The 27,962-nt window shown below is 37.9% G+C and overlaps 1 protein-coding gene across 10 annotated transcripts in view; it reads right to left on the bottom strand.

Annotated features, from left to right (window-relative positions):
- Positions 1 to 27,962, bottom strand: part of NAV3 (neuron navigator 3) — a 540,674-nt gene that overhangs the window by 262,657 nt on the left and 250,055 nt on the right. For 5 of the 10 annotated variants that reach the window (XM_062613802.1, XM_062613804.1, XM_062613806.1 and 2 more), the window contains exon 1: positions 130 to 796. The exons of 2 other annotated variants lie outside the window; for them this stretch is intronic. In XM_062613802.1, coding sequence (XP_062469786.1) covers positions 130 to 372 — 243 coding nt within the window. In that variant the 5' untranslated portion in view covers positions 373 to 796. Of the gene's footprint in view, positions 1 to 129; positions 797 to 11,832; positions 11,921 to 27,962 lie in introns of those variants that run through there. 3 more of the 10 variants (XM_062613810.1, XM_062613811.1, XM_062613809.1) reach the window with 2 other exon arrangements.

The raw sequence follows: 27,962 nt of genomic DNA, 5'->3' as shown, positions 1-27,962 counted from the left end.
TGATGATAGCAAAAGTCTATTTACCCAGTTACCCCCGAGTTCTGCATGCAATAGGTTTCTATCAGGCTTTGAATGAGCAAATCAACATTTTCTCAGAATTGAGATCCACAGTTAAAGTTTAGAACTAACCTTGCTATCTTCAATCTCCTGGGTTTTTCCTTGAAGAGCTCTCCTTTCTCCAAAATCGCAGGTTGACTTTAATGTAAGCTGGCAAGAAAGCATTGAGCTCCCTGCCCCAGTAAGCTCCAAAGACTTTGGTGAGTACTGCTGCGAGCCGGTGGGGCCAAGGTTGGGTATCGGGAGGGCAGTGTGAACAGGCTTTGACCCTACGGCTGGCTGCCTTAGCTTGGAGGCAACCCCAAGTACAGGCATGGCTTCTATAAAAGTACCTTCTTTCTGCCAAAGAAAATGCTCCTGACCTCAGTCTGGTAGACTCCAGCTTCAGTAATTCCAGAACAAATACTTTAAACAAAAGTAGCAGTCATCTTTTCAAAAACATCTTAAAACAATAATAATACGAGTTTCACAAGGAAGCAAAACTTTTCCTTCATCTCTCCCCTTCTGCCTCGCAGCCACTCACACACGCTGCTCAGTGAGTCAGTGGCTCTGTAAGACTAAACGCTCCTTTGGGGCGTGAACTTTTCTTGAAGGTAACTGCCACAGAGTTGCCTGTCTGGGATTAAAGAACTCATAAATTCGCTGTCTCTTCTTCCTACAGCATTCCGGGTCTGTGTGTTAAGTGAATGAAGGACGGGAGAAAAGGAGGGAGAGATGAACCCTCCTCATACTCCAACTGTCAAAACAGCTCTGAGACCACAACACTGGAAGCAGAGACCTCTTCCTGGCTACATAAATAACCAGCCCACATCTGAAAAAAACAACAAAAAACAACAAAAAACCACCAAACAAAAAACAAACCTCTTTTTTTTTTTCTTATTTAAAAAAAAAAAAAGGATCTGACTAGTGGCCAAAGCAAACAGCTGTTGGAAGAGTTTTCATCCCGGAAATAATCTCAGCAATGAAGCTGTTTGTCTGATTCCTGGCTATTTTTCACTGCTGACAACCACGAGCTACGGTGTTTCATTCCCTGTTACTCCCGTGAAATCAGGTTAAAATCGTGCAAGAGCATGGCTAGGCACAGACGCTGAATCACAGTGTGGGTAATGTCTGTCTGTGCTATGAAAAATCCATACAAAAACACAGGGCAGGATATAGGAAAATCACAAGCATTGTTAGAAGATTTAGTCAATACAGCTTTTCTGACTTGCTGGGTTTTTTTTTCTCTTTCTTGGTGGTGTTAACGTCATCTATTCAAGGTTAACACTTCCCTTTCTAAAAACATTTAAAGCTCTATGAAGCCCGTGTCCAATGCATCGTTTCTGCTTGTTGCTCACAGAAATAGAGAAATAGTCTTGCTGGCAACCTCAGATCCTTGTATGTGTAAACACAAGACAGATAGGCAAGCAGAGCAGGCTATAAAATGAGTCACGATGGACGGTCCAAATCGCTGAGCAGCATAAGCACTTACTTAAAAGGACAACTGTAAATTCCTTTGAGAGCTTATAGCAACGGAACCCTTTAAAAAGTGTTATAAGGAAAAAAAAATACGCAGAAATGCCACACCATTAAACTCTATGGGATTATCACCCAACATTATGGATAAAAAAAATGCTCCACTATTTATTTTTCTTTTTATCTCTTCCAAACCAAAACACAGAGAGACCTGAATCCTATTCTGCCACTAATATCCTACATGGTATTAACTATGACTTCCTTGAATAGTATGTACTATTAACACTATAGATTTAAGCCCCAGAGAAAATAAGAGCCTTCTGGGCATTTAAATTCTCAAATTAAAGATGGCAAGAGTTAGAAAAAGCATTGAAAAGAAAACAAAGTAAATGAGAAGCAGACTAAAATGGTCCTCTTAAATCACCCTTTGAAATTATTTTGCAGAATAAAACAACCTGTAATACACAGTAATATATCCTCTATATATCCTCTATCTTTCCTTTACAGAGATCACACTGACACACTAGGTAAAAATTCAACTCTCTACTGACTTATAAACTATCCCATTCTTCTTTGGAGTTTGCAGGAGTGAATGTGACCTGGTTTAGGAATCTCCTGAGTTTTGAAGTGTGTGTACAGAGGATCAGCTAACCCATTTCAGCATCCTCTCCTCTTTGGTTTTGCTACCATTAACAGCAGACTGCAGAGAGGTAACTAACTGCTCTGCAGTTTAGAAAAGTCCATCTCACAGGATCCACCACTCTGCTCAAATGAATATTTTCGTTTGGTGTGACATTTCAGGTCTTGTGGAGAGCAAAGGGGAAGAAAGCTCCTTGTGCGGTCCACATTTGCTCTCCAGCATCATAAAGCACTGCGGCTACATAAGGAATTCAGGTTTCTTAGGCACAACTGTTAACAGTTAATACTTTAGAAAGTGCACATATGCAAAAGCTGAAGTGGACCACAGGAAAAGAGGGATTTATCTCTTGCAAGGTTTGAGGAGATGAAAAATCCTCATGAGGACTGTTAACCAATGATGAAGACAAAGACCAAACTAGAGTCATGAGACAGACACTTTCTTAAAAAGAACTTTGCCAAAAAAATGTAATTGAATCTTATTACTTCTCAGGGTTATAATTTTACAAAGTAATGCATTATGGTAATCTTGCTGTTCTTCTTTTGAATACGAGTGATGAGGTCATGATACCCACAGTCTCTTTTGCAACCCATTTTCCCAGCACAGAAACCCTAAAAGGAATAAGTAAGCAAACTTACTAGGAGAGAGTCATCTGTAATACATAGCCAACAGGGTTTGGAAACAATGATGTGAAGTGGTGTTACTCTTTCAAAATAATCATTACTCTTTCAAAATAATTATTAAATATACCAGGTTAGGGCCATCAATTTCAGAACCCCATTTAGCTAGGATTTTTACAATGATAAAATTCAGAAGTGCTTCTGGTCTACCAAAGATACAAATAAGAAACTATGATTATTTGCAGGAATTGGGAAAAATAATGGAAGAAAACAGTAATAACACTCCATAGGCACAAATGTGGTTATAAGTCTGGTTGCAAGCCTGGTCTTCCTTTTTTTTGTTTTCTCTAATTCTAAACAAAAGATAAATAAACAAACATCTGCTATTTTTAGAAATCACTTGGCTACATTTTTTCACTTGGAAGGCTTTTGTGTACCTTATGATGAATGTAGGGTTTAAGAAGGATATGAGGGGAGAGAATACTTAACAGATAAGATTCAGCAGTGTTTTCCAAGCAAACAGGAAAGCACAGGATAAAGCTTGAATGAACTGGCAGCAGTCACAGGTGCTAGTGGTGGAGCTGGACAGGCAGAGTATGGCACTGTGGGCAGAAGGTGCCTAGGCCCACAGGCATTCTATAAAGGGAGGAACAGCTCATAACTGTGCAGAAAAGGCAAAGCGGGATGCTTCGAAGAAGGGTGCCTTGTTTGGCATCCTGCTGGCAGTGTGAGTTTGTGCGAGTTTGGTGGGATTGTCCTTGGTAAATCGGGGGGGGGGCAGCTAAGTGACCATTAAGCAGAGCTGCCAGGGAGAATCAAAAGCAGGAATGAGGATGATTTAGATTTATATGAATAGTGTCCAAACTAAAAGAAGGCATACCTGTGAGAAACCAGGGGTGAAGCTGCAAGCAGTGGCTATAACCTGGGGTTACTGAAATGAAAGAAACACCAAACTGCCTTGCATGGGGGGTGGTATGTCAAGCTGGGGGAACAAAGGGAAGTATTCTTGGCAGGCTAGAGAAAGTAGTGAGCAAAAAGATATAGCTGACAGAAACACGGGACACATATCTTCACTTGCTTACATGAAGCTGATAGAGACATGTCTAAAAAGCGATTGCATAGAAAGAGGTCAGGCTAAACACGGTACAGAAAGAGGACCTGTAGTCTTCTAATTTACCTGCTTAGACATTTCTCAGCTTATACATCTTCAAGCCATTTGGATTCAGGATGCAGGAGGATTAACACAGATCATGACTGAAGCCCTGACACAAGGGAAATGACAAAGTTGTGCAGGAAAGCTTAGAGAACTGTGAGGAAGCTGGAAGATAACTGAGCTGTGGAAAAAAACAGAGGACAACACTTCAAGTGGGATGCTAGATAAAAAGTGGAAAGACAGACCAAAAAGTGAGGAAACAAAGCAAAGGTCAAACTGCAGTTCTTAGCAGTCTTGTTAAAAGTAATGGCAGTTCCACTGAAATGTTGAAAGCAGGGCCATTTCTTTAGCTAATAAGGAATAAAAATGATGATAATCTGGCAATAAAGCATGACTTCTGAAGTGTCAAGTAATCAATGTTTTTACAGCAATCATGAATTAGATGAATGATCTGTACCTCAGACAGTATGTGTGCAGTCATTATAACAATCCCAACATCACAGAAAAAACTGTAATATTTATTTCACATCACAAGAGTAAACATACCTGAAATCTAAGGTGTCTTTCAGTTATAGCATTAATGTGAATTTTTGTTCTCAAGACTTAACAGGAATAACCATTCATAGCACAACACCCCGGCATAAATTTCCTTTCCTTCATTGCATCTGACACCAGAATGGGTCCTATGAAGACTGTTCTCCATGTGTACACCCAGGCAACAGATAAACTGCTCACATGAACTGAACAGACAGCTGGCAGTGTCTCCCTGACCACAGGAAATATCAAGAGAGGGGACACCTGCCTCAAAAGTGGAGCCAAGAGATTTGTTTGCTCCTTTTGGTTTATGATCATTGACAAGGAAGCTGTTGCATGTGTTCAGGGTCAAACAGGAAATGTCAGGGATCCAGAGACTGCAGAGGTTTGTTCTGAGCTGTTTCCCTACTTCATCCCACTGGTGTAACAGCTGTGTCTATAGCTTATGTGAGCCAGGCCAACTTCTGAATGAGCTTGAATGTGCCGATAAAATCACACAATTTTGTGTGTACTTATTACAGGTTAAGCAAAAAGTTTTCCCCAGCTGGGGACAGACAGCTCTTGGAAAAGCAACCAACAATGCTAAAATACTGAAGACACTGAAGGAAACATTTTTTATGGTTTATTTAATAAACCCAGGTAAACAAGGTGTAAACTTTCATAACTCAAGAAGCACTCTGTGTGTCTGTTTGGTGTAACAAAATATTTTCAGTGTGTCAGATAATGATGAATCAAATTGTTCAGTTCAAACTCATGCTCGCAGCATCATTCTACTGGCATTATTCTTCTTATTATGAAAGTCAAATTAATCCATTAGTCTCAAGGTAAGACACGTACTAAGTATTCAATCCTATCTGCAAGTATGAAATGCTACTGAGTAAGCTGCTATTGTTTTACTTAACAGTTTGGAATTCCCAAAGATATATAATCCAAAGACCACTTACAGTCACAGAAAAAGGTGCATCCGGCTTCCTAAAGGAAATCCTTCTGCTTTGGCTGAATGTTTGGGGAAGCTTTTCAAAGACGACAGCTTTCAAACAAGGATATTGTTTCATCCTTTGAACGATTTGGTCCTTCAAAAGCTCAGCCAGGCATTTATGGTTGTGAATGTGCTGACAGAAGTTACAAGATCTTTTATGATTTTTATACATGCTGTACTTTTGCAGCATCTTCCATCAGATGTTTTCAAACCTTTATGAGTAATTTAGTAGTGTATCTCCTTATGAAGTATGAAAGATATATTATAATAAGGCCAAGTGGAAGGCTAAACGACCTTCCTAAGTCTATATGGGGCCACAGTACTCAAGTAGGGATTTTTCTGGTTTATACATATATGTAGTTTAAAAATTATAATTATTTCTGCTTGTTATGCGCGCCCTTTAATCATTAAGTATTTGGCATAAAGGAATCAAGCTTAAATACTATAGGATTGGGCAATCTAAACAAAAATTTTGTAAGGATAAGAAAGGACTAATAGGAACTGAACATACTATGTGAGTATTTATATACTGACATACTGACTATGTGAGTGACATACTGACTAGACTGTACAGCCACCTGGTAAAGCTTAATGAATGCATCAGCTTTCCTAATGAATGTGTCAGCTTTCCTCTTTGGGAGGTGGAAGAGGAAAAGAATAAAAAAAAAAAAGATAATCCATTTGTTCCTTTCTAAATAAATGAACCAAACAAATGCTGATGACTCTCAAAACGGCTGTTAACTGCAGCTAACAAGGAAACTTCCCCAGTGTTTTCAATCCGCAAAAACTGATCTGGAAGCTTATACTCACCCTAAGAATTGAAGTGCCAGCTTTTCTTTCCTTTTTTTCCCTTTTTCCTCAGTTTCTCATTTACAAACCTTCTCCAAGGTGCAGCATGCCACACTGGCTTCTCCAGCATCCTTATGGCCACTGGCAGGCAACTTCTCTCTCTTGCATTTCTGCTCTCTTTCCCACCTGGCTGGCTGTCTCTGAAAGGATTTCTGGCTTAGTATCACCTTTGGTGAGCCATGGTAAGTTACTGATTTCAGCTCCTGCTTGCCCTGTATCTTTCTGTCTAGGATACATTACAGGTACATGACTTCAGTGCTGCATTGTCAGAGGATCGTTTCCCTCACTTCTCAGAGTGTTTAAGAGCACTCTATCTCTCTCTAGAGTTACTGGAAAAATGTCTAAAGTAGACACAATTCAGTTATAACAGTGATAACATTACTTAACTATGGAAGTGGTAAAGAACAGAATTCCTGGTCTATTTTTGTTAATGTTATTAATTGAAGCAGCTATGATCCGTCTGAAATTTGAAATTTAAACTATTTCCCCCCTCTCCCCCAAATTCTCTCCAATCACTACTGCTCTCAACACAGATCTTCCTAGAACAAGATTCTCCCAATGTACACACACCCTAAAATGCTTATGGTATATTTTATGATGCTAAGGAGTCATTTATAAGTTCTCATTAGATGAGAGGGAAGTTGGCAATATATGTGGGTTCACCAAAGCTGTTCTGACTTGATACTAAGTGTGAACTGTTCAGAACATGCATCCAAAATTTCTTCAGAGAATAATCTTACTGTGAAATTTTCCAACGAACTGTAAAAAATAACCCATTGAGATAAAGAAACTGAGACTGAACAGGAATCTGCTGATTATCCACCATCAGGTGCTGGCAGAGTGGCAAACCTATGCTTTCATCTACTTCCCTGTTATGAGTGCTGTGGATCTGACAGAACGTTTCAAAATCCTAGCTGTGCTGGCATTCACTTCAGGACTGTAGTGAAAAACTGCTCCATAAGGTTCCTATTGGTCTGTTTAAAAAAAAAAAAAAAGCAACTTTAAAAAAAAAAAAAAAGCTTAGAAACATCTGCTACAGTCATGAGGAGACTCTTGGCCAAGTGCGGCAACAACAGTAAGAGACTTTGAAGTCAATCAGCTTAGCTATCACCAGCAGATACTCCCGCAGTCAGTGGAAATTACTGCACAGAGAGTTTAGGAGATATGAAGAAAACTTGCTCTGCCATAAGTGCATCCAGACAGCAGTGAAGAAAAGAACAACTTTTTTAATAATCATGAAAATGGTTAGGAATGAAAGGTTAGCTATAGGTGTTTCAAAAAAAATAGAAAATTACAATAATACCTAAAGAATACTTCATGAAAACAAAGATGGATAGATTTTCAGGAACTAGCTTTGATATTTGACCTTAAACAAGTGTGAGCTGCACTGCAGCTGGAGGAGTACTTCTGACTCTCAATCTACTGTATGCTTCCTTCTTGATCTGAGACGGTACTCATTCAGTGTTGGGTTGCATCACCCGCAATTTCTAATACCTACTGTGCTAGCTATACCACGTCTACCTGCCTGCTTCTCTCTACCTTCATCTAAGTCACAACTATTACATAATATTGCCTGTTATTCCCCACTGCTTATCAGTATAGGTGAATAATCCAAGCCATGGCTTTAGTTTCTTGTTGGTCTTTGCAGATAGTCATTGTAGCTAATTTTCTTATTATGTCAGGCCTCCTACAGCACCCACATTATTTTCATTTTCTTCAAGCACATAAATATTTCATATTTATCCTACATTTCCTATGATTTGCACTAATTCAGGGGTTACTGGCAGGCATTTTAAAGGTGATTTCCTTTGAGAAACTTAATGAACTCAACATAAATCATGGACAAACATTGTAGTTCTTGATGAAGAATTACAAGATCACCATTACATCATCTTCCTTGCCACAATTCCCATTGGAAAATCTGACATTTACCTCCCCTGATGCTGGATGAGTGTACTGTGGGAAACATTATGCCCCATGGCAATGGCAGGTTTACAGCTGGACTTGTTGATCTTAAAGGTCTTTTCCAACATAAATGATTCTATAATTCTGTATGCCCCATTTCCATACACTTCCCCTGCACATATTCTACTGCTACTGGTCAGAAGCAGAATACTGAGTGATGGTTCCTTGCTCTGGCTAATACTGCCATTATGGATCTCGAGTTGTTAGTCAAAGAACATATATCGGAAAGTACCCTGAGATCACAATAGGATTTTTGTATCATTTTGATAAGTAGATGTGTTCTTTCTGCCTATGTGTTTGTGTGATTTGTCTGCTCTGATTGAGGAGTTATGATAACACTACACAGAGTCCACATTTTTTAGCAGTGTTTCTTCACTGGGGTTTATCACCACACTCATTGTGGCTTCCTGCCCTTGTCTTGTGCTTGGCCAGCTTGGAGCTCTGGCAGAGATAGTCACTCATCTCTACCTGCAAAATATTAGGCAGACAGGCCTTGTGTGTCAATGGAAAAAAAACTTTGACCATGTACAATTTAGCTGTAAGTGCGTGCTCTTCTCTTTCAAATAAAAATTGGCCTAATGCACATACTAAAAATCTCGACCATCTGCCTGCATCTCCTGTTGGCCATATGTGAACATTTCCTACAGTTAGCCTTGAAAGTTTGTGCCTTGCTCTAGTCTGCTGTGATGAGTGTGCTCCAGGCCAACTGCTGAAATGGATTCTATATGTTGCTAGACAAACCTTCCAGGTTTTTGATCAATAGGTGTCGAAGATGAACTGCTGTTTCTCATTACCAAATACCTCCCAACTCCATCTACCTCGTGCTATCATAACAGAAATCTAATAGTACATTACAATAGCAGCTTTCTCAGGTCAGTAAACTACACCTTCTCACTGCCACTCTATCTATAGACACATGGTTTTATCTTTTCTTGTGTACCTTTATTTATATATGAGTACACATGTTCAATGTGTCTGATTGACAGTCATTAATGAACTTTGAGCAATTCACCTGGGTTGTTTTATCTTCCACAAAAAAAAAACAATCAACCAACAAACCCAGATACACTCAATAGCACACAGCTGTCAAAAATAACCTCAAATCCTGCAGATGTTAGATGCTTCCTTCCTGCTTCTCAGCATACTGGGGAGAAATATTACCTTACAGATGTTGGAAATGGCATGTTAGAAAAAAAAAGAGGCTATGGTTATTTATTATATTGGACTTACCTTCAAGTGCAAGAAGAGTGCTAGAAGGGAGACAAATGATAAAACTCCTTTCCCAGCTTTCATCCATCAGTGGGGCTTTTAGAACTGACATATGTAACAAGCATATGGCAGCCATAAAAGCAACATCAGCATTCACAAATTAAAAAGTAAACTAGAAAGCCAAAATAATTTTGTTCCACCTACAACAACCCTAGGATGAGCTATAAAGAAAGCACAGTTTTATCAAAACCAGAAGGGGGACTGAACTGGTTACTTAGCTGGATCATCCCCCTAAATAGATACCATTAGCTAAAAACCAACACATACTAAGTTAACAGCCACTAGTGAAAATGTCAACAGTGGCATGTGCACCTTCAGCGGTGACAAAGGCAGAGGCTATTATCTACATAAAATGTATTCATTACAAAGTCATGTAGCTTCGCAGCCAACAGTTCAGTAACTTTGTTGATAGACCCAAGAAGATTTTCAGCTGGTACAAAACTGCATAATTCCAACTACTTCTATCAGCTAAGTCTGACACATACTAGTACAGTCTCTCTCTCTCCATTTAGAAAAGGTATAATTAGATTCCATACATTATTCCTTTTTATTCCTTTATCGTTTTCTTTTACTGTCTTTGAAAGTCCTATTTTTCATTCCATTCCCTTTTCTGAACCCAGCGAGAGAATCTTCTCTAGAATAAGAACAAGATGTGCAGACAGGTTTTGGATTTATTTTTTTTTTCCCTTTTCAGACACAATTCTAGCACAGCATTACAATTTCTGCAGTACAAACCACTTGAGCAACACTGGGATCTGTAATAGTAGAATAGTAAAAAATCCACACCGACAACCTGTCAAAAGATTCTACTTAAATTTAGGAAATTTTCCAATATTCCATAATAGGGGATATTAACTCTCTTTCCCTCCTTACTGTTTTACTATGGTTCCCCGAGCCCTCTCTGCCATTTACAAGTCTCTACACTTTACTTCCTCAAACTATAATCTACCAACTTTTTTTATATTGCCCTGCTTCCTTTCGGCCTCTTGTCTCTTCCATGTCTGAGCATTTTCATTCTGCGTTACATGATAAAGCTGAAGCAGTCCAATATCTAATGCCATGGGATGCTACTACAAGGAACAGGACCCTATGACTGCTTCAAATATATAAGCTAAAGGGGAGGGGTGGAGGAGGAAAAGAGAGATACAGTGTGTACCCAGCCATCTGACCTGGAAAAGCTTGCTTTCTGTGATTAGAGTTTGAGTTCCAGGCTAGTTACATTCCGGCCAAACTGATCTTCCCACCCTTACAGAACTGAACTCTGTTCCTCGTTATATGGGTGTAAATCTGCAGCAAAAAAGTTTGAACTTCCAATGAGTAATTCTAGATTTATGCCAGAGTAATTGAGAGCAGAATGTAGCCTTTTGGTTGCTCATAAATATTACACTGTTTAAGATTTCTATCCTCCAACACACTTAGGAACATTCCAGTTCTTTACCCTAACCCTCTTTTTCCTTCAGGCTGTTCTACAAGTTGACACAATAAATATTTGGAATTTTCAACACAAATCATATTTGGAAATATTTTACTTCCAAATTAAGGGAAAATGTAATTACTGAGAATGTATATATCAGGAAAAGCTTTTTCCCCTGAGAAAATCTGTAACAATACAGAAGACACATTTTTCAGCACTGACACAGGCAGCATGAACAACTGTCCAGCTTCTTTTCAAGTCTGCAGAACTGTTATTTTGCTAATTTCTAGACCACTATGAGTTCACTTGACAGCTCAAAAAGTTCTCTAAATCCGTATTTTTAAAACTGTTACACAACTAGATTGCAATCATTCAACCCATTACAAATAAAAATAATTTCACTAAAGTGAACTTTATGCTCTGGGTAAACTTCATCCCTGGTGTAAATTTACTTAATTCCAGTGAATTTTCCTTGAGCAGGAAAGAATCTATTGTTTATATTATACACCAAAAATTTGTTAGATTTAACAAAATATGAATTCTTCTTATATCTTCTGTTTAAACATTAACCCAGTAGGTTTTTGGGTGAAACAGTTTTGCTGATAGAGCCACCTTTTGCTGTCTGCAGAAGCCAGCAGGGTCACAGAGATGTGCATGTTTGTGGCTTCAACCCACCCTGTTTGTCCACAAAACACCAAAGTACCTGGAGCCCATAAATTTTGACATTGTCTAAGTGGGACTAGAGAATTGCTTTTCTTTGATCTGGGATTTCAAGAATCCCATATTTTCCCCCTATTTCTTGAAAGACAGCTGGTTTCAGTTAAAATAAAAACATTAAACAGGAGAACTTCCCAACAGGAAGCAGAGTCAAAGTCAGTCAAACCTTAGCACCATACATACCTTTTGGATTATACCCTCACCTGGGTGTGAATATCCCCAGTCATTTCAGACTTCAGCTTAGGCCACCTCAAGTTCTCAGCAGTCGTATCTGGTTTTACATAGTACAAATGAAAGCAAAATCTTACAAACTATTCCTTAACAAGATAAGCTGTTGAAAGGCTAGAATTTTAAAGATCTCTGAGTAATCAATTCTCACTGATTTCAAGGGAAGGGAGAGGAAAAATCCATCCCTAACTGCAGTGGTCTCAGGGAACCCAAGAGCCAAGCCCAATTTCCACAAATATCTTTCCACAGTCAGAAATCTTTCCATAGACTTCAATGGCCACATGTGCTCAATAGTTCTCACTCAAGGACTCTGAGGCTTGGATTATATTATTCATTTATGCAAATCAATTCAAAGAAAATGTAGAAATTAGTGGGGATGGTAGAAACTTTAAGGCCATTATGAGATTTGCTTAAATTGGCAGGACAAACTATTCAGGATCACTTCTATGAACTCTTTGAAACAAATCTGGCTTAAGTAGAAGCTTTTTTGAACTGATTAAAAAAATTATCAAGGCTGGTTTTAAAAATTTATTTATTCAAATTCTCTTATTCTACTGGCAGCCAAATTGAAGTCAAAACTCATCTGTGAACGGAAAAAGATCATTTGAATGGCAGGGGGTTATGTAAAGGCTAAGACTTCTTGCCCAGAACTAAATCTGTGATTACTATATTCAAAGTGCTAGTCTGAAAAGTCAGAAAAGGATTTAGAACCTGAAAACATAAGATGATTTTTAAATTATTTTGAATCCATATGAACATGTTGGTTTTCTCCTTTCCTGAATGCCACTGAGAGCAGGCATTAGCTTTTGCCGTGACACCCACTATATGAGCAAACCTTCTATTCCCAAATGTCTTCTAACTCCCATGCCCCAGAGTTTTGACTCTAAAGGCAGGGCTCCCAGAGTTTTTCTGAAGTCTGCTACAAACCTTCTTATACCCATTGATTTTATATAGATTAGACTGTTCTATAATAGCAATGGAAAGCAGTAACAAACCCCTATGCTCCTTTTTTGTGTGTTTCTACAGTAAATGAGAGTCATAGCCACAGACCAGGACCAAAAGAGCTGTATAGAGAACAAAAAAGAGTCTGTCCTCCCCCAGGGAATTGCAAGGTGGAGAGATGTCATCTGGACTTTGCGGGTGATACCTCGCTATCATGTATATACCAGTCTGTTACAAGAGACCTGAACTGTGAAACACGGCAAGACCAGTAAGCCATCACAGCTATGACACAAAGAAAATTACTTCAAGCCTTATGATCTTTCAGCCAGTAGAATGCAGACGGAGCAGAGTAGATACTCAGAAAATGTATCTACTTGTAGAAAAAGCAAACTGATAGATTATCTATCTGTCCATTCATTCCTTCATTCATCCATCCATCCTTCCAAACATCCAGCCCCCAAAAATGTGATGAGACCCTAGCCATTCATTATTTTCATGATCATTTTATTCATATACCTACATATCAAACAGTACTACTGTATTCTTATGCTTACAGTAAGGGGCATTTATGAGTCATGACTTGGATTCTACAATAGTTTCATCATTACCCATGCTACTGTCATTCAACTGATCAATGTAGGAAAAAATCCAGATTATTATGCATAGCCCATGACTGCATTTCAGTTAAAAATCCTATGACATAAGATGCCTTCTAAGCCTTCTAAAGCCCTTAATTATATAGATTTGAAAATGTACCATATAACTATTATGGACCCAGATTGAAATTAATATTTGGTTTTCTTTCCCCTTTTAAAAAAATCCTTACTTGCCATAATTTTTTTGCTTTAAAGATTCTACACTAAATCCAGTACTGAAAGTCACTAAATATATCTTCCTGCTTGCAGCACGAACAGTTTTGAAACAAGCAGTGTGTTGAGAGTGTGTTAGCTGTATGCATATATTACTGTACTTAACTTTAAATGTTCTTTCTCATAGTAAGTCAAAGATGATGAGGTATAGATTAAAATACACGAGTTCAATTCAAGTGGAATAAGCCAAGGCATACAAGTAACCTTCAGCTGTGAACCAGCGTAATGTACTTCCTATGGGTTTGATCCTGCAGATCTAACACATACTCATTTCTCATTGCCATCAGGAGTTCAATCATCAGATGCAGACTGTAAAGACATATCCATTTCAAGCCATTAGGCAAGTTGAAGCTGGTGGGAGTTGAGCAGATCTAGACAGTAGATGACTCTGAGGGTTTTGCTAATTTGTTCACCATCCTTTGAAGCACAAAAGCAGGAAAGGAAACCACATAAAATATGAAATCATCCCACATTTTCAAGAAGGTTTTGAAACAATTAAAACCCACTGCTATAATATACATATATGTTAGTTGGTTCTCTAAGAAAGACAGAAAAATTGTCATAGAAGGAATAAAGTTTCCACTCACAAGTGTAACAGCAGAGTACATGTTTGGTTGTTATCCACTGGGCAACACAATAAATATTGTGCACTTAATAAATAACTGTTAAAGCATGAGCTTTTATACTTCAGGCAATGGTGATTTCATTGGGAATTTAATTTAGATATTTCCCCGACTTTGAAACTATCCAACCATCATAGTTTTAAATCCGGAGTGGGACTTGACAGATTTCCAAAAATATGAAAACATGGCAACAAAGGAAATAAAAACTAGATAAAATATATTTAGTAAATCTACATTTCAGCCTGCAAATCATTAAGAGCAAATTATTCCTTTTTTACTTTAAAAAGTATTTTTACTCCTACTTCTTATCTGTAAACTACTTATTTCTCTTTCAAAATTCTTCTTTCAAACTGACCTGTTTAAATTACCTTTGAAATTGGGCGGTGATCAATTTAAATGATTAATTACATCCAGCAAAGCATTGAAAAGCATACCTTCACTACATTTCTTCCAAATATTTAACTTTTAATTTTGAAAGTGTTTCATTTTGAAACATTCCAGATGTTTTACTTCAGGATGTACAAAAAAACCATGTAAAACACACTGGATGAAATAAAATATTTTTCTCTCTCTAAAACAACTTTAAAATTTTAAAATAGAGTTGCACAGCTCTAGGGCAAAAGAGGAATAGCTGATGTTGGCAAGCAGCTGTTGTGAAACACGTCTGTTTCACAAACGAATCATAATTGTCTCTCTTGAAACTTGTGCTCCCCCATCTGTCTGTTGTATCCGTTACAGAGAGGAACAGGTCTCCATCAAATTATGAACTACATTTTGTATGATGTTAGAACACATGTCCCAACTTGCCCAAAGCAAAACTATCAAATTACTTCCCAGCCAGCTGCCCTTCCTGCAAAAGACGCTTGATGTCTTAGTAGAAGATTAACGTTGAAAAACCATTCAGGCTGCAATGGTTTGACCAATGTTAACCCATGGAATAGTTATTTAATTTTATGCAGGGAGAAAGTAGGACTGGGGAGACAACTGAATGTGGCAAAGAAGCCTTTGAGAAGACCAGCAGAAGTCTTAGTTAAGACCTGGTCTGTACTAAGAGAAAGAAATTGCTCCAGGAAGTAAGAGGATTAAAGAGGTAGAAGGGGTTTTGCCTGTTCTAGGACACATGCAGACATGGATTCATCTCATGCATCTTCACAGATCTAAGTCTGAGCAAGCTAGCGTCAGCTGTAATTATCCTCAGCAGACAGAAACTAGAGGCTATTTTAAGGATGAAACTAATCAGCGTCCTGAGATGTCTATTTCCTTCTACTGGCCATACTGTGAGTCTCCCTTAGGTATGATTGGATTTCAGACAGTTTCAAGTTACTTAATATGTCTACCTTAAATTAAACTATTCATACCTTCTTCCTCCTGCACCCAACATTATTCCTCTTCCATGCCACAGCCCTCTTGCCCCTTGGCAGTGACAATCATGCTTGGGTTTTTTTAGGGAGGAATAAATTGTCTAATCTGACTCCATCACAGTCCACAATGTTTTGTGAAGAATGGAAGATACGGCTTCATATCATGTTTATAGAAGACAGAATTAAGCCTGGACTAGCCAGAACCAGGACAAACACTCTAAACCCTGCATTCTGTCTAAAAAAGTTTCCATGCCACTGGCAGTTTTGTGAATCTGTGTAATATTTTTGTTAATTTCTTTTAACAATCCATGACAAACCCAAGTGTTTTTTGCTCCTGGGACTGTGCATTTCTAAAAGATAAAACCATTTACACACATATACACATTTTGGGGGGTTTTCCCCTTCTTTTTCATTTGCTTGAAAATTGCAATATTTTGTCAATTTCATTGGCAAAATAGACCGACAGTATATTGTGAGTCAATCTAAAGTCAATCTCAAGCTCAATAACGTGAATTTCATGTTACTTGAATTATCCAACACAAACTAAATTTTGGTGCCATGGGCAAGGGCATCCTAGACCACCACTAGTCACCAAAGATCTATTTTGAGAGTGGGACTACGCATCAGTCCCAGATGTATGAATGGTGGTGACTATGTTCCTTCCAAAGCCAGATGAGATGGAAACAATTTGTTCCACTTGCCACACAGGATCCCTTGCATAAACTTGGACTGCAAGTTCTTCAGACCAATAGCTCATTCTATGTATCTCCAAAGTGATGGCTGCCAAACTTTCTGGACAACTTTTAGCCTGTAATACTGCTGCAGACTTCTATGTACCCTCATAAGGAAACTACGAATCAGAACTTGAGACAGATACTAAAGACCAATGCTGAGCACAACCCTGGTTTTGCTATAACCTCTGCGATAACCTGAGACCTCCAGTTTTGCATCAGATAGCATGAGACCTGTTTCACTTAAGTATAATACTAAGCCCAAACAGCAGTAAAAAGACAATGCTACTATTTTATTCCTCACCATACATACAGGACCATTCAAGTGGTGAATACCATTAGAAATAACAGTAATAGGGTAAAAGAACTGCACTACTGCAAAATTCACATGGAGCAAATATGAGTCTCATACAGTATAAAATCAGTCTCAATTCTCAACAACTTTTGTACATACCCACAAATTTGAATATAGTTTTTGGCAAGCAAATAATTGATCCCAATGCAGCTGCAAGTCACAGCTTTGCAACAAACGCTCACCTTTCGCTGATGACTAACAATTTTATGTGCAGCACAAGACACCCACACATGAATTGAATATCAGGCAATCGTCTCCAGTTCTGTCCCCAAGTGCTTCCAATATAACACTTGACCACCTACTGCTAGCCACATGTTAACAATGTATCCACATTCAAAAACCTTCTTTGGAATGCCGAGAAGGAATAAGGTAGCAAAAGGAGTATCTACTTGGGCAAACTTGACAACAATAGCTATTTACATTTAAACAATCTGTTGAACCTTTAAGATTTCTTTAGAGTACTTCAGCTCCAGAGTATTAACAGCAGAATGACATCAGTGTATGTTATAATTTATGTGGTTGAAGGGCAGCAGGTTAAAGGAAAAATTAATTTAAGTACTTCAAAAGGTATGTCAATGCAAAAACCAGAAACTTCTTTATCTTGGGAATAGCTTGTATGTATTTAGCAGGAAAAAATTCTAAAAAATTAATAGTGGATCAAAGTACTGTTTTTCCACTTGTGGTTGTGCTTTAGCCATTTAATTCTTTCTGCCCACATCCCACTCCTTAAAAACAGTTGCTTATGCAGGCATATATGATAATACTACAGTCTCTTACCACACATTTATCCTTTAGTGTTGTTGCTTATGGATGGTCCTTACAGTATATTTTGGCTCAAAGGCACAAACTCACTCTTAATTTCCTCTCTGATTTCTTTTCTGCCTTCAGGACACAAGAGATCCAAGAATATCAGCCCAAAAGTAGTACAGAACTATCTGGAATATTTGTGCCTAAGAAAGGTTCTCCAGAGGGTATCTGACAGACCCCCAATCATGGAGGGAGATTCTATACCTGGGTCACACAAATCAGATCACTGCCTGAGCATTTCTTCACCATCTACTATGAAAGGGACTATACAGCTTTTCTAAGGAACCTGGCCTAATACTTTACCTTCAAAGCACTTAGAAAGCTTTTCCCAGCACCTGGTGTGTTGGTACCAGCATGTATTCTGGCTCAGGAGAAGTTTGGATGACAAGAGAGTCAGTGTATGGGGGTGGCCTTTGGCAGCAGGAAGTATTAGGTTTGTTGCTCTTGTAACTTGGGAAGTCGCCCTAAAATTTTTATTTTGGCCAACACCTCAGTAAGATTTGTCAAATTCTATTCTGTCACTGACCATGTTTTTGAAAAGTCTAAATCCTTAGCTACTGATTTTATAACATCTCACACTGCATTTTTTCCACCTGATTTCAAGCCAGAGCGGGGAAAAAAATCCATTAGTATTAATAACTTTCCTCTTCATACAATGTTACTACAGTCTTTCCTTCAATAGATAATTCATCAATATACAGGGAAAGCAAGCAAAAAGATTTTTAATATAATTAGGCGAAGATCATCCAAATACAAATACTTTGAAATATGCACACATTTTAAAAACAAAGTCTGTAATTCTATAAACATTTGTATATTTAACTCTTTTTAACATAAATGGCAAATTTTAGCAAAATTAATTAATTAGTGGGAATTGTGCAACTAAATCTTTTTGAGGCCTCTTAAAATTCCCTTTGAATTTCTCCTACAGGATTATATCAAAGAAAAAAGAATAATTTCACGAGGCTACTATTTGGAGTTTTTATTGCGTCAGCTTTATATACTAATGAAGTGTCTCTTCAATAAAATAGTAAACTTGCATGGTTACCAAATAAGAGTGTAATTGTTGATTATTTTAAAATACTTCAGAGATCAGCGCTTTGGTTAACACTTGATTTGTAGCCCCAGCAGCTTAATACTGTCGAACACTTGCATGCCTTAGTAGCTCAATAGATCTATTACTGGTTTCACAGCAGGCAGGGCTGGCACTTGTACTCTGCAGCTCTTCACAGACCTGAGCACAAGGGGAACTGTTAGTTTATAACAACTTTTCATTTAAATAAAAGGAGATAAAGACCCTTCCCCATTCCTACTCAGAAGAAGCAGACTTTCCAAAAGCAGACCTGTGGAAAGAGGCCATATCTGAACAGGGGGCCCTTGGGAGCAACTCTGAGCTCCCATACCCTAACAGGGCACACACAACCCCACACTGTCCCAAGGGTCTTGTCAACTTTTGGCTTCTCTCTTCACCTTCCCTGCCACAGAGCACTTTAATCAATTCTCATCTCCAGACAACCTTGGAAGTAGGATACTGGGAAACAGCTCATCACAGATTCACAGATAGATTAGGATGTTACCTAAAAAGTAGATTGTGGCACCAGATTCTTATCTTTACCCTCCTTGTACTGCAGAGGCACCACAGAGAATGCCATTCTAGCTACAAATAACTAAGGAGCAATGCCCTGTTGGGTCTATCTTCACAACAAGTGGAGATGTAATAAAGACGGCACACCCTAAGGACAATCTACTATCATTCAATAATATAGAATTCCTCAGACTGTTCTAATGCGCACCAAAGTCAATCGACACCAGCATCCTCTGCAGTCAGGTCTACTGTCTTTTTGGTTGTGTCTGGGTCCCATCAATAAAAAATAAGTGAATTTGGCTTTCAGGCAAGAAAGTAATTGTGTTTCCTTAAGCTATATTTCAGCAAGAGGCTGGAAATATGTATGCATGTGTATGCAGACTGGCTGCATTTCCACCTTTAAAAAATTGCCTCTAACGTTTACTGAGGTTTAGTTTTCCTCTTATTCGATTCTTGGGCAATTTAATATTAATTTTGCCCATGCAAATTATAACCAGGCACTCCAGAGTAATGCCCAGATTTGAGCAGTGATTAGAATTGAATCAATGTAAAAAACAGAATGAGTTAGAAAAGACACTTGATAGCAAAGTGTATTTTTAGGCTCAGTACTGGAAAGTTCACTCAAAGAAAGAGTAAATATGAATATAACCATAATTACTTTAATCTACACGTCAGTTAATTGCTAGGTATGAAATCCTTGAAGATTAATGCTTTAAACCTAAAATCCAGTCAGCCCCAGTTTCAGCATTCATAAAACAAAATGGTGGGTAGTGCTGTGTCTTTGCAGTATTTCAAAACAGAAAAATTAACCACTCAAATGTTCCTCATTTTAAAGAGTAAACAATATATCTGTGGATGAACAGCAGTATTTCAAGAGTAAGAACCACTAATACCACTGATTTTCAGTATCTTTGTACAGCTTCCTGGTTTTGTTTCACTATATGCCTAAAAACTCAAATGCTCAAATGCATATGCATGGTATTATTTTTTTCTTTTGCATGTGGAAACAGCAGGAAAAGCTCGATGACTGTAGTGCAAGGATATGTTCAACTGATTTGTAAATGCAAAGGTAGCATATCGAAAGAAAATATAAAAATAAATTGTAAAGAAGAGTTAGAGTACAGTCAAGTCCAAGAATGAATGCTTTTTAAACTCCACATTTTATTATTTTTCCATATACAACATCTTGGAAACATTACAAACAGAAGTGCATGCATCTGGTGTCATAAAATGATTGTCAAGATATTTATTGAGTTTCAATCAAAAATTGTATATAGTCATTTTAAAGGAAGAAAATTAAATCTAAAGACTTATATGAAGCAATAAAAGATAACTGAAGGTCACAGACAGTCAGTCCCTTTATAGCAAATACATGTAGAAAAGGCACTGGAAGTCTAGAGGCAGCTCTGTGGGAGGAGGAAGAAAAAGCACTACTAACACCTCTGTTATTATAACAGGATATCCTATTTAATCATTTCCCTCATCACAAAATGCTTTTTAGGAGAGTACAGCAAATCAAAATTTACCTAGATTATACAAAGGCTCAGTTCTAACAAACAGCATGTGTCTCTAATGTTTTGGCAAGTTACTATAAATGGGGATAGGTCCACCACAACTTTAGAAAGTAGACAGGCCCATATGACATTGTGTGGCCCATACACCACATAAAATGCAAAGATGCCTTGTAAATTTGCACTTTATTCTACGTTTATTTCAGTAACTTCCATTTCAGTTCAAATGGCTGATTTTGCTGCTCCCTACATTTTCTTTCCCACTCTGAAAGTCTTAGCTAGCATCTCCTGGAGACTTTGCCTTCCATGTGACCCTGCTGATCATCTTGCTCCAAGGGCAGTTCTTCCTACCATGTCTTCCCGTGACATTTCAGAGAGAAAATTTCAGCTGAAATTTTTCACAGATTTTAGACTAATTAACCATTCCCTTGTGAAACAGTGGGAGACAGCATTTGGAGTGCCTAAGGAACTCTTAAATTAGGCAAGCCGATTTTGAGAATCAAAAAAGCTCAATGAAAAATCAGACAGTCACTAAAACAACCCCATGCACTACTGCAATACATATTTAAGATTTTCAGGCCTTTTAAAATCTGGTTTTAATAGAGTCTCAATTCAATGTTTTTATAACAGTAAAGGTGACAAGCCAATAAAAATATTTGGCAAGTCAGTTTTTGCTAGAGTGGAACATAAGGAACCCAAGTTAAGACGGGTACAACAATCTAACCAACTCCATGTCTGTCATCCTTGAAAGCAAAACTGATCTCTATTTCACCATGGAAAAAGCTACAAAACTGTGGTTTTGCTGTAAAATGGGACAGAACATTTCAACCCAATTTGGGCAATAGAACCCAAAAAGAAAAAAAAAAAAATAGGAAAGAGAACAAAAAGCTCTGTTTGATTTGGATTTAATTTATTTCATAAGCAAAAGAATGTAACACACTCAAGCTCAGGAGAGCAAATATTCAGGCATGAGAAAGGAGCGGGGAAAGAAATTTCACCCATTCTTTAAACTGTAAATTTCTGCACAGACATTGTGTCTATCTAGAACTGTTTTCAGAACGATACCTGGGCAAAGGAATAACTTGGTTCCTGAATGCTTTGTTAAAGGTGCACATAGAAGCCCCACACAGGAGACACAATTTCAAACTAGCCTAGCACATTCATTTTCTCCAAGGGAATGCTTTGTCTCTATAAACATGGCAGCAGCAGGGTCACAATCACTGTGTTTCATTTCAAGAGTTTTCAGCAGCATACAAAATTACATCCCTGGTTATCTCATCCAGGATGTTTGTATTTTTCCAAAAGCATACACATGTCCAAACCTCTCCTTTTTTTATCTTGTTTTTTTGTTGTTTTTGTGTGTTTGTTTGTTTGTTTTTTTAATATGTGTCAAACATTGCTAAAGACTATTTGGCATATGTTCAGAATAATTATTAACACAAAGAGTAATGTGGGGTCACCTGCTTCTGGATTATTCAGATCTCTTCTGCATTTGTTATTTACACAGGAAGGGAAGTAGAAGCTACAAGAATCTCTTTTCTTCTAACTAGGACATGGGACAAACACTAGAACTTACTACTCTAAAATATACAGGAGAAGAAATAATGCAAAATTTATTTCAAGACAACAGAATCGCCATATGCCATTATAAAAGATAAAAAGAGCATGTACATTATCTCCTGCAAGATTTAGACAAGCAAAGCAATGAACTGTCTGAAATAGCCTAGTCTGAAATACATTGTTTAAAACTTGTGGATTTAGCCCAGAGGAAATACCATGGATTTGGTGCATGCATATGTCCCAGCTAGGTTTAAAAAGACCACAATTTTGCCTAACATCATTCAGTGTCTTCTGTACTCTGGCAAATGCCTTAGTCCACTGGCAGTGCACACAACTGAGACCATTCTAGTGAAGAATGAAGACAAGGCAAGTCTTATTCCTTTGAAGGAGATATTTAGGATGGATACTTGGAAAATTCTTATTTAAGACTAAAAGTATTCAAGGATTACCCAACAAAAAGTGCAGGAAAGAAAGAGAAACTTTGGCTACACAAACCCAAGGAAACAGCCTGTTATATAACTTCTGTTAAGGTCAAAGAGGCAAAGCAGCTTTTATGACACAGAAACTGCGGAAAATCCCAAGGAAATAAGAGATCAAAGCAAACCAAATCTCAAAAATAGGTCAATTTTTCCCAATATTAAACTCCAGATCAACATAAGTGCCATTTCCAACATATAATGAACATAAGCAAACTACTATTTTTCTTAATGCCATGATTTTTATCACTTCTACAGTAATACATACTCGAGTAGGTTCATTTCTTTTAGGTTTTTGTTTTGTTGTTGTTTTTTTTTTAACATAAAAAAAGGGGGGGGGACAGGGCTGTACCTATTATATGACTGTTATAATCAGATTAATCCATATAGAGGAGAGAAATCCTTTTCCCTAGGCCAGACTTATGACAACATAACTGAGATAAATGGACTACTGCAAATACCACGCAAGCCCTTCTGTAGACAGCTGTACTGCAAAATAGAAAGAAGGTGCGAGAGGGCTGAAAGCTGAAGCTCCTCAAATTAAGACTAGAAATTAGATGTACATTTCTTAATTGTCAGTGAATAACCAATAAAACAGTGTAACAAACAATGACTGTGATTTCTCTATCACTAGAAACATTTTAAGGAACACTAAATCTTTCCCCAAAAGGCAGACCATAGCTCAGCTACAGTTGTTGGAGACTGACTCAGAAATCCAGACCAGATATTCACAGAGTATTCATATCTGATGAGTCAGGTAACCTCAGTTTTAAGAAGAAAACAATTATGAAGCCAACCAGCAAATCTAAATGTAAAGGACAGATTAAGAGCTAGGTGTGCATGCAACATATTCGTCAGGCAGAAATAGCCCTGACTGACAGTGCAGACCTCTCTGAACTTAAATGCAGCCTCTGTTTATTAACAGCAAGAGAAAAAAGGCAGCTGATGTAACACCACGAGCTATTGAAATATTAACTAGCACAAAATGGAAATAAAGACAAGAGTTCCTCCCCTCAAAAATATGTATTTGCTGTTCTTTGTCCTCTGAACTGGGTAGGGAATACCCAGAGCTGTTAGTCATTGTCCTTGAATGACTGGAGGTAGATAGGACAGGAATAATATCCAACTCCAGCTTTGAACACAGAGGAGAACTGGACTGATTCAAGGAAGGGCTACTTCTGCTTTAAAGAGATTTTTCAGTATTACTAGCATAGCTAGAGCTGCTACAGGGCTGATTTCCATCCCAGGACTCAGTGGATGTTTCATTAACCGATGGTGAGACCAATCTGCTCATGCATAGCAGATATTTGCCTGAGGAGGCTGGTTTTTCTAAATGTCAAAGATGGCCACCATAAACATGGCATTTGCACTGCTCTATATACATACTTCTCTCCAATCATCTACTAAACATGTATCATTAAAACATTTTAATGTTTTTACAAAGAGGTTTACTTCAAGTCTGTAGAAGAAAGTAGAAGAAAGATGACTTGTTTTCCAAGTGAACACAGCAAGATTGCCACTTTTCATGTCATCTCTTAAAAGTGGGGATTTTGGGCTGAAATAACATTTCTGTATTGAACTGCTGCAAAACACTCAGCAGCTGCTGTCACTCAGAGATTTTCCTAGCTTGTACTCATCCACATTTTATTCAGTGTGGATCAACCAGTAAGCAAGTTATTTTCACAAACTTGTCCTTGACTAGGGCTGTGTACCCAAAAGCTTGACTTTTCCTTCAGCTCTATCAGCTGTTATAATAAAAGATACTACATCTCCCTACAAACTGTTAAATTCTCCTTTCATCAATTGAAGCTGAAATAACTGTGGATGAAAACATCACTTTCCCTCTGACAAAGGCAAGTGTTGAATTCAGAAGGCTTAAAAGAGCCAAATGTCGGGCATTCAACATCTTGGTGAGATCTCATGAAAAAAAAAAAAAAAAGAATAAAGGCTAAAAAGCACCAAGTCTGCAGATGCCAGTTATAGTGGAAGCAAAAGTGAAAAAAAAAGAAAGCTGCAACAAACGAAAATTATGTTAAAAAGGAAACCAGGCTGACACTATAGACTGTCTGCTTTGATTTGTCTGGCCCCAGTTTCTGTATGCTTTGGGCTGGTTGCAGTCTGGCTCTAGGCAAGTCAAGGTAGGCACATGCTGCTGAAGAATGAAGGCCTCTCGATATCTTCTCCCCCTCCAAATGGAACAGCGTTTGATGAGCAAAGTACTCAGTGCAGATTGAGACAGCGGGCTGCAAAGGCATGTTAATCTAGCAACACCAGGAAATACCGCCTATTAACAGCACTGTTTCAGATGCTTTACTTGGACCCAAGCCACACACATATTAAAATGTGTGAAGAATATGATGCATAATCAGTGAGCCAATTCCTCTTCCTGCAGGCTGTACAGGGAGGGACTCAATTCCCATCTGGTATGAATATGCCTTGCCCTCCTTGTTAATGGTATGAGGTTGATTTCTAGTAGCAGAGCGCCACCCTACCACCTCAAATGGAGTCCAAGTCACACCAGGTTACCTTGTGCAATTGAAGGAAGAGGAGATGGAAACCAGGAGTACCAGACAGCTTCACACCTGTCTCCATAGATTTTTCTTAGAGAAGGAGAAGAAAATGTTCTCCTATGTCCTAAGGTGTTTAACAGAAAAACTGTATTAGGCTATTGACAGATCTTTCTGGGATTGCTCTGTGAATACCAGAGGCTGAGAGGCATCACCATTATGGCAGTAAGTGAGCCACTAGCTGAGTAAGTGCTGTCCCCTGTGATGACTCCAGTTTCCTGCTAATCCTACCGAATCTGGCAGGTTTGACCATATGTCTTCCAAAAGAAGAAAAAAGTTGTGCATTTGCATAGTCTGATGAGAATTAATTTACAGTTTTTTTTAGGAGATGAGGGGACGGGAGTGGTGGGAGGAGGAAGGAGAGAGGACTGACACTGTCAGACGGCTCATGAGTTTATGTAATTATATAACTTTCTTTGACCTAGTGTGAAGTCTAGGATTTCATCTACAAAATTTTATTCTGCTCTGAGAGGTAACACATGTATTTTACCTTAGCTTGTACGTAGCTGAGAAGTTTATTCCCAACACTATCTTTGACGTAAGATCACCAAAGGAAAATGGTGCTGTGTGTGAACACAAGGAAGAACAGATGAGAGGTTTATTGATGAGTAACTACCCTGTTTCGTAAAACATACTGCTGAGCACCACCATGACACAGGTGTCCCATGCCATAGTAGCTATTGGAAGTAAAGACTTTTTGTTTTAAATTCCTGCATCCAGAAGTTTATAACTTTGGTAGACAGATTACTATGATTGAGCAAAACAGCACCTTGTGAAACATTAATCTGGCAGTATCATTAAATTAGTCATTACAGGGGCCTGAAAAACACCCTGACAACAGTGAAAGAGCTACTGTTTTGAAATAATGTGGTTTAAGAGACCTTGAATTTAAAGTGTAAGAGGTTGCATCACATGTGTCACAGACATTGTCTCAGCTGCAAAGGTACCACCATAAGAGGCATTGCACACTCTCCTTCAAAAGCATAAAGAATTGCAAAAAGCATCCATTAAAAATCTGCAGCTGTACCTTTTTATTTATTACCTACACATGACAGTCTAATGCCCAAAGTTCATGGCTTTTTGAGGGCCATTTCAATATCCATGAAGAAGCCTGAGGACAAGTGCGTATTTCATACCCACAGAGAAATTCTATGTATTGTTTGTTAAGCACAGAAAGAAAGCAAAAGATTTACGCTACTTTTTGCATTGAGGTGAGATAAAAGTAGCCCCAAAGCTAAGAGTTTCTAAATGCCACAAAATGTCTTCCTGAACACATCCTGACAAACAGCTGTATGCGGTTTTTTTTTTAATGTATGGTATTCCTTGTAGGATGAAAATAAAGTGCTTTGGAAAAACACTTGGGGCAAAGTTTACCATTGCTTAAATAAATGTTTACAGTAGGATTTCTGACTTTCATAAAGTCAAGATGCTTTTCGATATTTGGAGAAGGAAAAAAAAAAGCAGATACGTACCTCCACCTCCTATATAAGAGTTCCCTTTTAAACTGCAGACCTGATCTTCAGAGTTCCACAGTAAGACTGCTTGCATATATACAGAATAAAATTGTTTTAATATTGATACAATTTCCCCTGCCCCAAAGTCTGTGCAAATTGCATATACTGAAACAATGCCTGAATCTGGCTTTAAACATCTACCAAATAGTTAGTCTGAGTTAATATTAACTGAATTATTAATAAGTGTGTAATGCCAAAGTGAAAACAAGACCTACATTACAAAGATTTGTGGACTTTGCACCTACTGGTATTCTGGAAAGAATTCCAATCCCAGGTATCTTTGTTGCAAATTTACAGATGCACACATTCACACATATATATACAAACACACACACACACACAAAAGTAGTTAAAGCCACTAACTGTTCATCTGAACACAAGAAACACCCAAAGAGAAAAAAATGTGAAAACAAATATACTGTGATCTGACTGTATTGCCAAAGCCATTGTATTTCTTATGATAATAATAATAATGAATAAAACATTTCAAATACACACATCCAGACTTGCCTTAGTGCAAACTACTTTACTTTCACTAGATCTAAAAAAATTGTTGATGAAAAGACAAATTACCTTCAAACAAGACAGATGTTTTCCACAGGCTCTAAATTAGTAAGGAAACATTAAAAAACCCCAAAATAAACCAATATTAAAGGAAAAATTATCCATGTTAACACCATTTATGGCAGCTGTCGTATTAAAAAGAAACCAGATTACTCCATTAACATTTAGAAATCTGATACTTAAAATGTTTAAATGGTTGAATTGACAGTTCAGCATGCTGAAATCACAGTTCACAAACAAGGCTAATAGTGAAGCAGTAGCAAAATCCGCAGGCACAAGTTGCACTGAACAGGATATCACAGTTATAAAATGCTCTCATTAAACAAATAATACCAGTCATTATCAGGTGCTACACCACAAATTACACAGTGAATGGGGAAAAAAATCCAGTTCTATTTTAATTATTACCAAACATTTCTTTTTTTCATGTGGTTTAGTTCATAAATGTTAAGCACTTGTTCTGAACTATAGCATTTAAAAATTGACAGTGGATTTCTTAACATTTGGGTAATCCATAAAAATAACATGTTGATTTAAATTCAAGCGACATATTCGCCTTCCTATGAAAACTGCCCTTGGTATTTGACTTAAAGGTGGTGGATTGCTGTCTGAAAACACCG

The sequence above is a fragment of the Pezoporus occidentalis genome, unplaced genomic scaffold, assembly GCF_034315485.1.
Source record: "Pezoporus occidentalis ecotype Australia unplaced genomic scaffold, CSIRO_AGI_Poc_V1 ctg17, whole genome shotgun sequence".
NCBI classification, from domain to species: domain Eukaryota; kingdom Metazoa; phylum Chordata; class Aves; order Psittaciformes; family Psittacidae; genus Pezoporus; species Pezoporus occidentalis.
This window is presented reverse-complemented; position numbering and strand designations above follow the sequence as displayed.